Below are 13,662 nucleotides of genomic sequence, written 5' to 3'. Positions count from 1 at the left end.
GAATAGGAGGAAGTGTTTCAGGAAACACTACAGTTTTACTTGCAGCAGCACTGAAGTAGAATCGGGAGGTTCCCTGTTGTATAGGTTTATTGGTACACGAAAAGTGCACTGTGCGCACTCATGGTCCGGTCGCAGATTTCGTCATTTTTTCAGCGTAAAGAAAAAAATATACGCTTGTGCACGGCCTTTTTCAAAACGTTTTCGCGTCGTCATTACTGTGTAGTGAAAGTCTTGCATAACTGAAAATAAGCGTCGAAAGTTTTGCCTTTCTGCATAGTTGAGAGTGCAATCTATATTTGCGTGAAATCTGTGACTAAAAACTTCTTTTCATCTTGCCACTTTTGTGTCTATAGACAAGGCATGCATCAATATTCAGACTGCAACCTGAAATGCGTTTTGTTCTCCGGCTCCTTTGGTTTTTTCAATTATACGAATGCCACAAACACGTTGGCTGCAATGTCACACGGAAGGTAGGCTAATTAATACTGTGAAATGTGCACGGTGTGATCCCCTGCAGGCGCTGGTGGTTTGCTACAAGCAGCAATAGCCGTTTTTCGGGTCGGTGTCGATGGATGAAAACGAGCAATGGTGAAACAAAAAAAAAATACTAAGCTTGTTCGCAAGTTGTGTTTGCATTGAACCAGCTTAATCTGCCACATGCTTTTTAAGAGGCTGTCTAATCATAAATGTGCAAAACAAAACAGTTTGTGCTTTTGTGCGTGGCTTGTTGTACACTGCCTCATTATATTTTCTCTCTTTCTTTCCTTCCCTTCTGCCGTCCTCTGTTCCTTGCTCAACCTCACGCATGCCCGTCCACATTTATGCTGCCTTCCCGCCATCTTCTCCACCAAACGTGATCACACGAATCGCGCCCCATTTTCAACTGTGTCCCATTCACTGTGCATCATTCGCCCTCTCACAACAACCCTATCTCTCTCCTCCTCTTCGCCTTACCTCCTCTATCTCTCCATATACCGGCACACTTCTTTTGTGCAAACCTCTATCTACCAAAAACCTACCGTATGCCACCCACGCATCCGCCACCACCCACCATCCCAACCACACGGATGCAACCGACGCCGTACGTCGCCCCTGCTGCCGGTGCCACTGGTACGACTAGGCGTGCGGCGAGCTCGAACGCGCCTTCGTGCCCGCCCTGGCGGCGACGCTGCAGCGTTACCTCGACTCCCTGGTGGCCGTGGTGAGTAGCCCCGCCCAGATGGAGAACACCCGCCGACTCGTGCACCAGTTCATGCACGGCCAGGGCAACAACACTGCCTCCCAGGACGGCAAAGGAGGCCGCGACCCGCTGGGACCGCTGCTGCAGGAGAAGCTCAAGCTCTTCGCCTCCTCCCGAGACAACTGGGTGAGCAGCTTTCTCTCTCGCCCTACTCGCTGACGTGCACGACCCAGACCTGAAACAAAAACATACGAGGGTAGAAGTCGCAAGCAGCAGTAATAAATTTCCTGTAATTATACCTGCGAGAGCAGAGAAACACAGCACAGCGCGCCAACTGGTTGTGCTCCGTTGCATCTCAATCTAGAAAAGTCGACAGAAGAATCGTACCCGAAAGGCGACGAAATGATTGGTCATCTTGTCGTTGCAAGGTTTTCTGTTGTATTTACAATTCTTTTTTTTTTTTTGTCGTTCTGTTGCTACGACAAGAGATAGCGCAATACTACAGAAAATTCTTTCGTTGCTGCAGAATTTCTGTTCTTTCTAGAAGATCATGTCCCAAAATGCTACACAAAATCCATAGTGACGAAAGAACAGACCTATTTCTTTGCTGAGCCACGACCGTACCGCAGCAAGTGGCCTGTGTAGTACAACCTAACCAGTCCAGTATACTACTATCTGGAAAGTTTTAACTCAGCCAGCTTTTTGTTGTTGTTGTTGTTAAAAAGTATATATTCAGCTGAGTTACAGTACCTGTAATTTGTTCTTGAAAATATATTCCTGTGAGATGACACTTTAAAATCTTCCATATAGAAACTGCAGAAATACTCTCCGTTTCAATGCCAATTCCTGCTGCCAGTTAATATATAGCAGTTAGAATCACTCATTCTTTTAATGCCCATGTACTGTAGGAACAAGTTTTGTCAGAATACGGAAATACAACAGCGCAACGAGTAATGTAGTTTACCTACGAATGTTCATGAATGAGCAGCCCTTAGGATTTCGAATCACATCCCCTGTTTTAATAGCTTCTGTGAACAACTTTCTTTCGGTGCAGCAACTGAAGATGTTCGGGTACAATGTTCTGCATTTACTCCGTTTCCCTTTATAGCTTAGCTGGTGGCAAAATACGACGAACAGTGTTGAGGATGCAGCTACGGTTGCTTCCATTTGCCTCCTGTTCCTACTAAAATTTCTCAAAGCATAACTTATATTCGCGTGCTTTCTGTTAAATGCTCAGAAACTATAGCCGGGTACAACTCGAGAACGAAGCGGCTTTTCCCTATCAAAAGGAGCCCCTTTCCAGCCAGTGACGTCGGCTGATTCTCATGAACCTCCTAGCGGGACAAAGCAGGGAGCAGCGTGGCAACGTAGAAGGGATACCACACGGTGGGAGGGGACTACCCCCTTTCATCGGCCACTCCCTGCATTGTCGCGCCAAGAGGCTCATGAGAATGAGCCGACGCCACTGGCTGGAAAGGGGCTCCTTTGACGGGGACAAGCCGCCTCGTTCCTGAGTTGCACCCGACTATAGCAGATGAGCACCACTTGTTCTGCACTGTCAGGAAAGCTACACTCGCTTGAAGAATAAAAATGCAACCAATTCGGTATTGGTAAACTGTGCCGCATATGAGTGGCTCTAGATAAATGTTGAACACATGCTGCCGATATTAGACGTGTTAATGCATGCGCACCATATTCCAAAACTCGATGTGCATCTGCTGTTTCATGTTCTTCTTTTGATAAACTTAAATAAGGTACGAGGGACTTCGAGCGTAAAACCAATGAGATTACGCTCAATCCCGGTACACATTGTCTCAATGGGCAATAATGCTGCTTGCTCTCAGTGAAAAAGTGTTAACATTGCTCGTTATGTGACCTGAGAGAGAGAGTATTTAAGCGCTGTCGTCAAACAGAAAAATGTGTTTAAAAGCATGATTGTTATAAGGTAGGAAATGAAAAATAATGAACACATTCTGCGCAAACACGAGGTCGCACATCATGTCTTTGCCTGCTGCACGGTCATCGTATCCGCTCGAAGTTGGGTACGTATGTTGATCGCTTTCGATTCTTGATGATGTTTGTCAACTTTTCCCAAGACATAGCAGTGCTCATCCCATGTTCACATTAAATGTGATTCAGTTTCAATCTTCGATTTTCTGCTAACTGTTCAGCCAAATCAATTAATGTGTAACACTGTACGTTGGAAAGGGTTCTTTTTATTTTTGTAGTTATCGCTTCTTTGATCATTTATACAGCAGACTCTATCACTTAGCCAATACGTGGGATAGAAATCGCTGGGAATATACATCCGCAACATGGTAAAAGCGTACAACGAGAAACTGGCTATTATAGTTACAAGCAGTCTAAAAAGTGACCTTCGCCTCTCAGGCTAATAACAACAAATATAAACAACTCGAGAAAGGAAGCAGATATTGAAAGAAGAAAAACTTTATGAAAGCCGTAATAGTAGTAGTAGTAGTAGAAGTAGTTATGATGACTCTGCTTTATTCAAAGGCTCGCTCATTGGCCTAAAGGTTCCTGTTTGGGCATAGAGGTGTAAGAGGGTACGAAGCCAGCACACAAAAAGTGCCCCCGCGCTTTACACCATGCGGAGGATACCCGCTTCCGCGGCGAAAGCGAACAACGCCGTTGCCTTAGGACGCGGTCGGCCTCCTACGCGGGACGAATCCGCTACTCGAACTGGCGACTTCGCACCGGTGCTTGAGCCGCAGGTCAGCGGACTTAGGGCACAGCCAGAGCGAATGCCTAATAGTTGGTGCGGCAGCTGTGTTGCAAGCAAGGCAGTTGGTTCGTATGAGAGGCAAACCAGGCACGCTTTCTTTTTGGTAACAATCGTCGGTCTTTGTGGGCTCGCCAGCACGCCAATCCATACGCTGTGAGTCCCATGCATGTGCGGGCCTGCATGCGGCAGGCTTGCGCGCGGTGGGTCTTCATCGGAGGTGTGGCGCTTCAAGAGTGCTTATCAGAAGTAACGCAGTATAAGTACCTTGGTGCAACAATAACTAATGACTTAAGTTGGAATGCCCACATTTCGAACATTTGTGCATCATCCTTCCGTAAATTGTGTTTTCTTAGATATAAATTAAAACGAACCCCTTCTGCAACCAACCTCCTAGCTTATACATCAACCATTAGACCGAAATTAGAATATGCCAGTACGGTATGGGATTTTTTCACTAAAAATAACATTCATGCATTAGAAATGATTCAGCGGAAAGCAGTTCGTTTTATTTATTCAATTTTCCACACTACCGACTCCCTTACAACTTTAATTAATGTTAATGGCATACAGACATTGGAAACTCGAAGAAAGCTTTTGTGACTAAAATTTCTCTATTTGTTAAAAAATAAGAAGTTATCAATGAGCCCGGACCCTTACATAAAACCACTAGTGACGCGATTAACGAGACATCGTCATGCCCAGTCCTTAACGCCTTATCGTGCCAGAACCAACTTGTATAAATATTCTTATTTTCCTCGAACAAAAACTGAGTGGAACCAGCTTCCTATGACTGGACTGTTGAGTACTGAGAGCTTTGCCAGTTTTTTATAAAGACTTTTCTATGTTGTACTTCCAGTTCTGCCGAGAAATTGTGTTCAATTTGCATATTTTTTGTTTTAATCATACATGTGTTGTCTTTGGTTTGTTTATCTTTTAGTTTGTGTGGTAAATGTTACTTTGCCTTGTATCTCACTGTATTGCCCCTCTTGCCTGGGCCTAACAAGACTGGCAGTATTGAATAATTAAATAAATAACTCGCGCCGTCTCGTAGTTAATACGGACAGCGCTAACCTCCCTTTCGTCCGCCTCCTTGTAAGCGTGCTCTACCGCATTTAGGTGCTTAGTGCGGCGACGCCACACTTTCAGAGAGCGTAAGCAAAGCTTTGGCACGTGCGTGCGTGCTTGAGTGCGCGTTACTAAAATTTCCACCACTAGCTTCGGTTTTGACTATGCCTCTTATAGAGCTTGTTTCACCTAAGACTTTCAAGAACTTTTAAAGATGAGCTTTTTGAGTTAGAAGAGCGCTTTTTTCGGCATAGCACTGTCAGTGGTGTGGTGCATCAGATTACTGCCAGGACGTGCTAACTAGCAGGCTGGTTAACTAATATTGAACAGCTATATTTTTGCCCATTACTGTTAGTCTGCTTAATTATTGAGAGGCGTGTAGCACACCGTAATTAATATCCACATCCATAATATCCGTATAGCAGGATACAGCCGAAGAACGGAGTGGTAAACACCCCTCAAAGGAGTTCTTCCAGCCATTGGCGTCGACCTATTCTCATGACCTCGTGGTTAATCCCCACAGACCTGCTAGCGTGAAACCGCAGTGGGTAGCAGATGAAAGGGGATTAACCGCGGCGTCATGAAAATCGGTCGACACCATTGGCTGGAAGTGCTCCTTCGAGGGGCATCTTCTTAGAGGGCGACAAAGGTCTCTACAGCCCCATGCAGGTGGGTGCATTTTTAGACTGGCAATGACAATGCTCGAGTAGCTTCAAAGAAAAGTGCATCCCCAGCAGACCGCTTTCATTAATGTTATAACGCAAACATTCTCTCCACACTGCAATCCCTCGCCCCCTCCATAATCCTCTACTAAACCCTTCCCTTCTTAAACTTCGGAGGAGCAGCAGTAGCTATCTAATGCTAGCAAGTTTCTCCTCCGTGACAGGAACTTTGCTATTCAGATACTTTCGCTGACGTAAACGAAAGCCTCTTTGCATGGAGCAGTAATTCCGTCAGCACAAACTCCGCCCACCGCACTTACAACGTTGGCATGCACGCCCTGCCAGCCGGAACAGTGCGGACCGCCCACGTTGAAAAGTTGCTTCGCAACGCGTGCAGCGCCTCGCGAGACGCGGAATTAGGCCCCGTCCTGGGGCAAAGTAGTTGCAAAATTCCATAACGATATTCAGACGTATTTTCCTTCCTGCCCTATTCGTTCTACGACGACATACATTTACCTTGATCGTAGTCAGGACGCTTCTTGCCAGCGTCGACCTGTCTTTGAGCTGCGCGTAAGTGCAACGGCCGACATAAAACCGCCGTTTTTGAGAGGCTACTAAAGTGCACCAAGGCAATGATCTCTTATTTCTCGCACAGTACTATGGCTGACATCTGTGTGCGGTCTCCGGCTACTAGCTGCCGAAGTACTCGAAGCACATACTAAAAAAAAAAAGAGGAAAACTTTACTGCACTCCTTCAACAATTTAAAATGGCGTTTTTTTTTCTCCGTTTTTTATTTTTTTTTGTTCGGTGAAAAAAGAAGTGAAGCAAAGCAGCATCATGTCTGGCGTGTCCGAAATGGCGTTGTTTTTCAGTTTCGTTCCCTTCCTTGTCTACTTTTTGCTTCCTGTGCCAGCTTTTTAATATGTCGTTTTGACCATCGGTCCCCCCACACTTCGTCTTCTCTCTGATTACCCGTTCAGAGATTTTTAAAAAATTACCTTTGTTTTCCTTCCATCTGTTTCAGCGAAGACTGTAAGATAAAGCCGGAATCTTGCTGTCCACTCTCAGTTCGCGCACGGAAAGTTATTGCAACCGCCCTTAAATGAAACTGTCCCGCTGTCTTGGCGAGTCTCGAAAAATTTATCGCGAAGAAGGAAAAAATGGAAATCAAAGCTACTCATAAAGCTTGCACAAACCCATGTATCCGTGAAGGGGCGTGCTGACAGCGTCGTTGGCATGTGTCCATGTGAGTCTCAAGAGAATGGCGTCGAAACCGCAGTCACACAACACTGCCAGCCAAGGACGCGAATACCTTTCCTACGTACCCATAAAATTGCGCCTGCGGACCACGTAGGAAGACTCACCGACCAGCAAACCGGGATGACGAGCTCCGCAGGACGACGGCTGCGGGCGGGTAGCCTGATAGGAGGGAAAAATACACGGGACAGAGATGCGGGGAGGACGCGCTGTCGGCGCAGAGGAGCGTCGCATGCAAATGAAGACAGGGCGCTCGTGCGGCGCTGATTCAATTAGGTGCTCATTAATTGGCGGTGCGCGAGTCCCCGGTACGGGAAGGCGCCGGGCGCTGAGACCCCGCGCACGTGCGTCCCGCGCAGTTAATCCGCGGCGCACACGGGGCGCGGTCTGTTGTAGACGCCGCCGCCGCAGGCGCTATTGGGCCTCCGCCTGAGCGTAGTCGAGCGTGTTGCTCCGAACGCACGCGCATGTTTGTTTACGTAGTTACGCGCGCATATGGGGTGCGTATGCACTGGATGTACGTTTGCGCGGTGTTTCTTTTTTTTTCCTGAATTCCCGTGTTTAAACCGGGAAGGAACGCGCGCACGAGCAGCGCGACGACAGTTCGCTTGTAGCGTCGTTTGAGAGACCGCACCGGGCAAGCCTGAGGGTTTCCTCACAGTCTTCATGCAGGCCGTGACCAGCTGCGCAAGGCCTGCTAGAAAGCAAGGCAAGCGGCATCCAAGCGTCCCGTCATGAGCCTGTTCGGAGCCAATGCGTACCGGCAGATGAGAACTCCGGAGCTAAGCGTGCAGGGCACTGGGGACAGGGACGAAAGAGGTGACACCACATGTGCTGCTTCTAACTTTTACGCAGAAAAAGAACGCCTACAAGCACTTATTATATCCTCTCTTCCTAAGAGGCGGTTGGAGTGACTTTTCGGCATGAAAGCTGGTGCTAGCCGTGTGTTGGCGTCTGTCTGATCTTTGTTCCCGTTGCGCTGAAACGCTATAGCATCGCCAACTCGCACGCACATCTGTCTTCACGAGATTTTCAGCCTCGTTTCATACGCACGCGACCGGTTGTAAAAGCAAGGGCTGCGACTCCTAAGTTGTTTCCAAGTAAGCTTGCACCTTGGCTGTCGCACAGAAGCCTGCGTGGCCACATCCGTACATTTGTCAGCTATGCAACTGCACATCGCGAGTTTGCTGGCTGCGTTGAACTTAGTATTCACGTTCCATATACATAGTGCAGTACTTCTCCCTTACGATATTGCGTATTGCGTATTACGTTTATTACGAATATTTGATTCTCATATCCGGACTGCCAATAAATTTGTTTTGCGAATGGTCACAATGCAATGTGCAATACCAAGAGTTTGCGGTCTCAAATGCACTCCGGCAGTCTTGTGCAGAGAACAAAGGCACAGGTGGAGAAAAATTTAGTATTGGAAGGAAGCATAGGCAAGCAGAGAGGCCTTTTATCGAACAACATCGTGTTTACAAACATAGGGGGTGCTAGCACACGTCCGAGGTGGCCGAAAATATCGTCTGCGACGTCGTCTGCTGCGGTGCGCGGTTCGCTTATCGCGCAGTTTGAGAACTGCCTTCCACCTAGAGCTGTTTAGGTTGTCTAACTTGAACGACTGTACTTGCGAGCAAATTTAGTGCACGCGGCAGCATGCTAGACTCCACGAAAAGGTTGCGTGATTCGGAGAAACACCCAGCTGACTGAGTGCCTAAACGTTGCGGGAGGTACGTACGGCATCACAACACCCATTTATCGTGACATTCGAAAGATTTCAGCCATGTAATGGCGTTACACGCTGTTGTGCGCTCTTCTTAAAAGTACTCGCCAGCGGCTAACGAGTTAAGAGGTCGGGCTGCTGTGAAATTAAGAAAAAATTATGGAAAGTTTGGTTACATCTGTTTCTTTGAGCAGCGCTCCCAACCAGTACTGCTGCTCTGGCGTAACTTCGGCGCTCATATATTGTGGTGTTTTAGCAAAACATCGGTTTTGAAATGGCGTTCCATACTTACATATTATGTTCTGGGATATACACCCGGGCGATTCTTTAACAGCGTCACGCGAGCGTAGAGAAAACGGCCTTACGGCGGTTCCTGACGAAAGTGAGGCGAACCAACAGGCAAGAATACGCACATGCGTACAAAGTGTTTGCCGTTTGCAGCCTGTTTAACCTCCCCGCTATGTTACACAGCGCCGTACAGCCGTTTGATCGACGATAGAGTGATAATGTTGGCCGGAAGTACGCGGCTTTTGTCAACGAAGGTACAACACGTGAGTGCACTGTGAAATCAGAAAACTGCTTCATAAACTTTTGTTTACATGCATTCTTATGGGCTGCACGCCCTGCTGTTACCTGTTTGTATCCCTTCACTACGCGCTTTTCATGCAGCAAAATTTTACAGCCCATTTGTAGGACACTGCCCTCTACCGTTCACTATCTTTTACCATTATTAGTTGATGCATCTCAGCCCAATATCAATGGCCACATTTAGTTTTATAATTCTTTTACTTCACTATTATCTGCACCCCACTCCTTTTGTTTTTCTCTCGCCGATTCCCTTTCCCGCGCAGGCTACCTTGTGAGGGATTTTTAAACGCCGGCTACACTGTGCTTTTCAATAAACGGTTTCGCTCTATGTGTTACCCCCAACCAGCGAAAGCAGCGCCACCGCATTCTGCTTACATCACAAACCCATGTTGGGCCTATAAAAGTGCAAACGGCGTTGAGCGGGCAGCGCAAGAAATTTCGCTCTCCTTTTCTTTCGCAGATGTTTTCTTATAGAATTCATTCGATAAAGAAGAAATATACAGTGAAGGGGTGGGAGAGCCGGAGGCAATATACTGAATTACGTACTTTGTTTGCGCTGATACAAAAAACAGCCAAGACATCCTACTTGCATAACAAGCGTTATTGTACGTGTTTCTCTGGTTCCCTTCTAAACAAATCATCCCAGCTTGAATGCGCCGGTGATTTCGGGTCGCCCCTTGCAACGAATGTGCATGTGCCTTCGCTGTGGCGAGGTCATGCTGCTTTAACTGGAAAGAGTAATTGTCGCGACTTCAGAAAGACATGTGACAAGGAGAGGAGAAACATCTTGTCCAAAAACAGCCGCGCGAGAAACGAAACGCCTCTTTAAGCAACTAGAAAGCGCGACAGGCACGGAACACAAAGGAAGATCGAGGAAAATGGTAGGAGAACCGCTTGCACTTTGCTGCCCTGTTTTTCGTTCCTGATGCGCTTTCTAGTTTTTAAGAATGCACGGAGACCAACCGATACCAGCTTGCCCACCCACCGCAGCAGAAACCTCTCATCCCCAAAGGACACAACTTAACCCTTTTACAGTCAATTCCTTGCATGTACGGTGGTGAAAACCCGGTCCACATGTTCACTGCCGTACATATACGGCAGCGATCGTGTGTTCGAAATTTCGTGACCTGTTGAAAGAAGGTATTTACGGGGAGATCGCTTCTTTTCCTGAGACTTATAAAAACCATTTTATTTTTTGTTTCTGTATTGGAGAAGAAAAAAAGTACTTATCTTTGCCTTGTTCAGTGCTTGGCATGGTAAATGATCCGCCGCTCGCCTAGTTTCGGCTTCTTTGCGCGCGTCGTCTCTTGTGGAGGTGCACAAGAGCTGATTTTTAATTTGATTGGCGCTTCGCTAGGATTATTGTCGCACTGAAGTGGTGTTAGCGCTGTTTGCTTTGTTGACTCAATTTACTTCGGGGTGTTCAGCTGCCCGTTGTCGTCTCTTTTTTTTGTGCTGAATTGTTGAATTATGGCAAGCATGATTCAACAACTCATCTGCGACTGCAGCAAAAAGCTGAGTGTACACATGGCCGCATGAGCCGAGGAGCTTTTCCCGGGCTCACTTTCTTTTCACATCCGCACAGCCATACTGAACAACAATTTTTTTTTTCGTTTCTCTTCCCTGCCTGTTACGTAACGAAGAACCCAGTATATCCCGTACCACAAATCATCACGTTGGAACAATGCTACTGCTTTCGTAAATGCTGGGGCATTCGAGGTAACGAAAAGTAAATGTTGGCGGCATCCCATCTAGTTGACTGCGAGAAGATCAAGAAGTGCGTGCAGGGTGCAAAGCAGCATGTTTGTAACAAGCGTTAACAAGCAAGGAAAGAAACACCCAAACTGAAAATTAAAAAACGGCGAACGTTCGAAACTACTGAACGAAGTGAGCAAGAAATGAGAAACGACCATAGCATGCTATAGGCTGGTGCTGGTCAGGACTGCATGAAGTGAAAAAAAAAAACAACGATAATAAATTATCGGGATAAATAGGGGCTGGTGAAGAAATAAAATGCAACGGTTAGAAGAATGAAATGGGCTCCGCGAAAATCAGGAGCAATAAAGACAGTAAACCACTGGCAAGGGGGCACACACGAAAGAAAGCACGCGGGTTTATCTTATTCCTGTTTTCTCGTCGCTGCTTTCACACTTTTTCGCGGCTTTCCTGTTTCTTTTTTTTTATTGGCCCTTCTAGCAGCATTCAACGGGTGCCTGCCGAGTGCAAAAACAGACAGTGAAGTGTATTTTGTATTTTTTGTTTTTTTCATTTCTAGTTCATCATTTTACTCTGGCTGAGCTTGCACCCTCATCCGCCATCGTCGTTCCAGACCATCGTTGTTTTTACTTATTTCAACAGCGCCATTTTAACAACGCTTGCGAAAGCGCACCCTGAGGACATCTAGGCTCGGAACGCGCGGGAGGAAGGCTGCGGGAAAACGAACGAAGCAGAAGACGGCGGGGTACAATTTGATTAGCCACCAGATAAATGAAACACTTTCCGGGGAAGGGAGGGGAGCGCCCGAAGGAAGAAGGCCGGAGGGGGCGGCTCTGCCGGCCGCCACCCGCTCATCCCCATTCTCCCCCTTCTCCTGCTCCCAACCAGCATACCTCCACGTTTTTATTTGTCTATCTGCTTTGAGCAAAGACCCACCGGCCGAAATGAAAACAAAGCACGCCTAAAGAATGCGACCAGGAGCGCTAGTGAAGTAACCACGCACACAATCTAGAGGCATGAACTGCACCGAGCAAATGAAGCCCGAACGAGTCGAGGCTGCGGGGTTGGGCTTATACGAAAGAGGAGAAATTGGAAGGGGAAGGCAGGGGTGTAGCCGTCCGCTTGTCGGTGGGGTCCAAATAGCAAAACGTGGAGCAGTAAGAAGTGGGGGTACGGGGAGTAGGGTCTGGGTGTGTGGGGGTGTTAGACAGCGCCACCGTCGAGCCCTTTTGCCCCTGGAGGGCGGAAACGCTCATTTTTAGGGTTCGTTAGCTTGATCTTTTTTGAACCCCTCCAGAGCTTCTGAGCGCGTGGTGGTCGCATGCTTTTGCTCTGCGGGCTTCGCGGAGTGGTGCGAGTGTTCCCGCCACGCGCCAGGCGTGTTCAAGTGGACGACTGAGGGTCGAGCGCCGCAGCGGAGAAAGAGGGGGTTGCGCAAGTGCCTCGGGTGTGATGGCTTTGGTGCTGCGGTCCAGGTCGCCAATGGCAACACGAGGCTCCTCAAGCGAGCAATGCTGTCAGCTGGGAGAATGTAAAAGGCTCCTAAGTATCTATGGCTCACTTCAATGTCACTGTAGATACGTTAAACAACGTTGTAAAACAAAGTGACCCCTTGTCCATACACAGACAGAGATTCTCGCCGCAGTGGAAAGGAGATTTCCGAAGAACAAACACTATGGGGATTCTTATTTATATTACGCGTGGGGAATCATAAGAATCACCTTATTTTATGGCAGACAGCAAACTCAGGTGTTTTGCAGGTGGAGAGGGGGGGGGGGGGGAGGTGGCACATCACGTGGCCTGATGACCCCATAGCTGTCTTGGCCAATCTGTGAATTTTATGACACTTCACGAAAGCTGCTGGACCAATCAACAAATTTTTAACCACAACACCGGGTTTTTCCGTAATAAGGCTTCTAATGCTCTCACCATAAATGAAAAACGAACTTTCTCCATAGTCCAGCAGTTGCAAGCAAGGCCCTGCTTCCCCCCGATGATATTAGTTCTGCAAACATTCCACAAACAGGCGCAGTAAAGCGAATCTTAGTCATCTTCTCTGTGCAGAGCATGTACTAAAGAAGGATACTCTGCGTTTCGCATATCTTTCATGCACGATAACGTGCGCGGCTCAAAATGCCCCACCGCATTTCTCCATAGCAGAACGTCACAGGTGATTCGAAAAGTGGTAAGCATAGTTCGCCGAGCTAAATTCAGCGAGCTTGCAGAGAGAAAAAAACGCAAATTCTTTCAGTCAGTTACCATTTAGCTAAACGCAAAGTTTAGTTATGTTCCACCGCATTTCTCTATAGCAGAACGTCACAGATGATTCGAAAGGCAGTAAGCATAGTTCGCCGAGCTAAATTAAGCGAGCTTGCAGAGAGAAAAAAACGCAAATTATTTTAGTCAGTTACCATTTAACTAAACGCAAAGTTTAGTTAGTTACTATTTATCATTTAATTGAGCAATGCCTCTATTATTAGCGATGATACCAGCTATTCGGCGTAACCCTGAGATCCAGAGCGACACGAGTAATAGGCCACAGCGATGTGCCCACACATTGCATGCTCTGCAACCCTAGCCGGAGGAACAACCTTTTATTCCCCTCTTAAAATTGTCGACTGCTGGCGCGGAAGTGTCAACAATGTCTGTTAGTGCCGGCATATCAGCTCATGTCACTGATGTCGCTTTTTTGGCATGCAGACTTATGTAACGCCTTCATAGCAG

The 13,662-nt window shown here is 47.3% G+C and overlaps 1 protein-coding gene across 2 annotated transcripts in view; it reads left to right on the top strand.

Moving 5' to 3' along the window:
- Positions 1-13,662, top strand: part of LOC149352665 (choline O-acetyltransferase-like) — a 198,617-nt gene that overhangs the window by 112,837 nt on the left and 72,118 nt on the right. For both annotated transcript variants that reach the window (XM_089581880.1, XM_089581879.1), the window contains exon 3: positions 1,121-1,366. In XM_089581880.1, the coding sequence (XP_089438006.1) occupies positions 1,121-1,366 (246 nt within the window). The remainder of the gene's footprint in view (positions 1-1,120; positions 1,367-13,662) is intronic.

The sequence above is a fragment of the Amblyomma mixtum genome, chromosome 3, assembly GCF_055824585.1.
Source record: "Amblyomma mixtum isolate Tamu chromosome 3, ASM5582458v1, whole genome shotgun sequence".
Classification (NCBI taxonomy): Eukaryota; Metazoa; Arthropoda; class Arachnida; order Ixodida; family Ixodidae; genus Amblyomma; species Amblyomma mixtum.
Note: the sequence above shows the minus strand (reverse complement) of the source record. Positions and strands in the feature narration are given on the sequence as shown.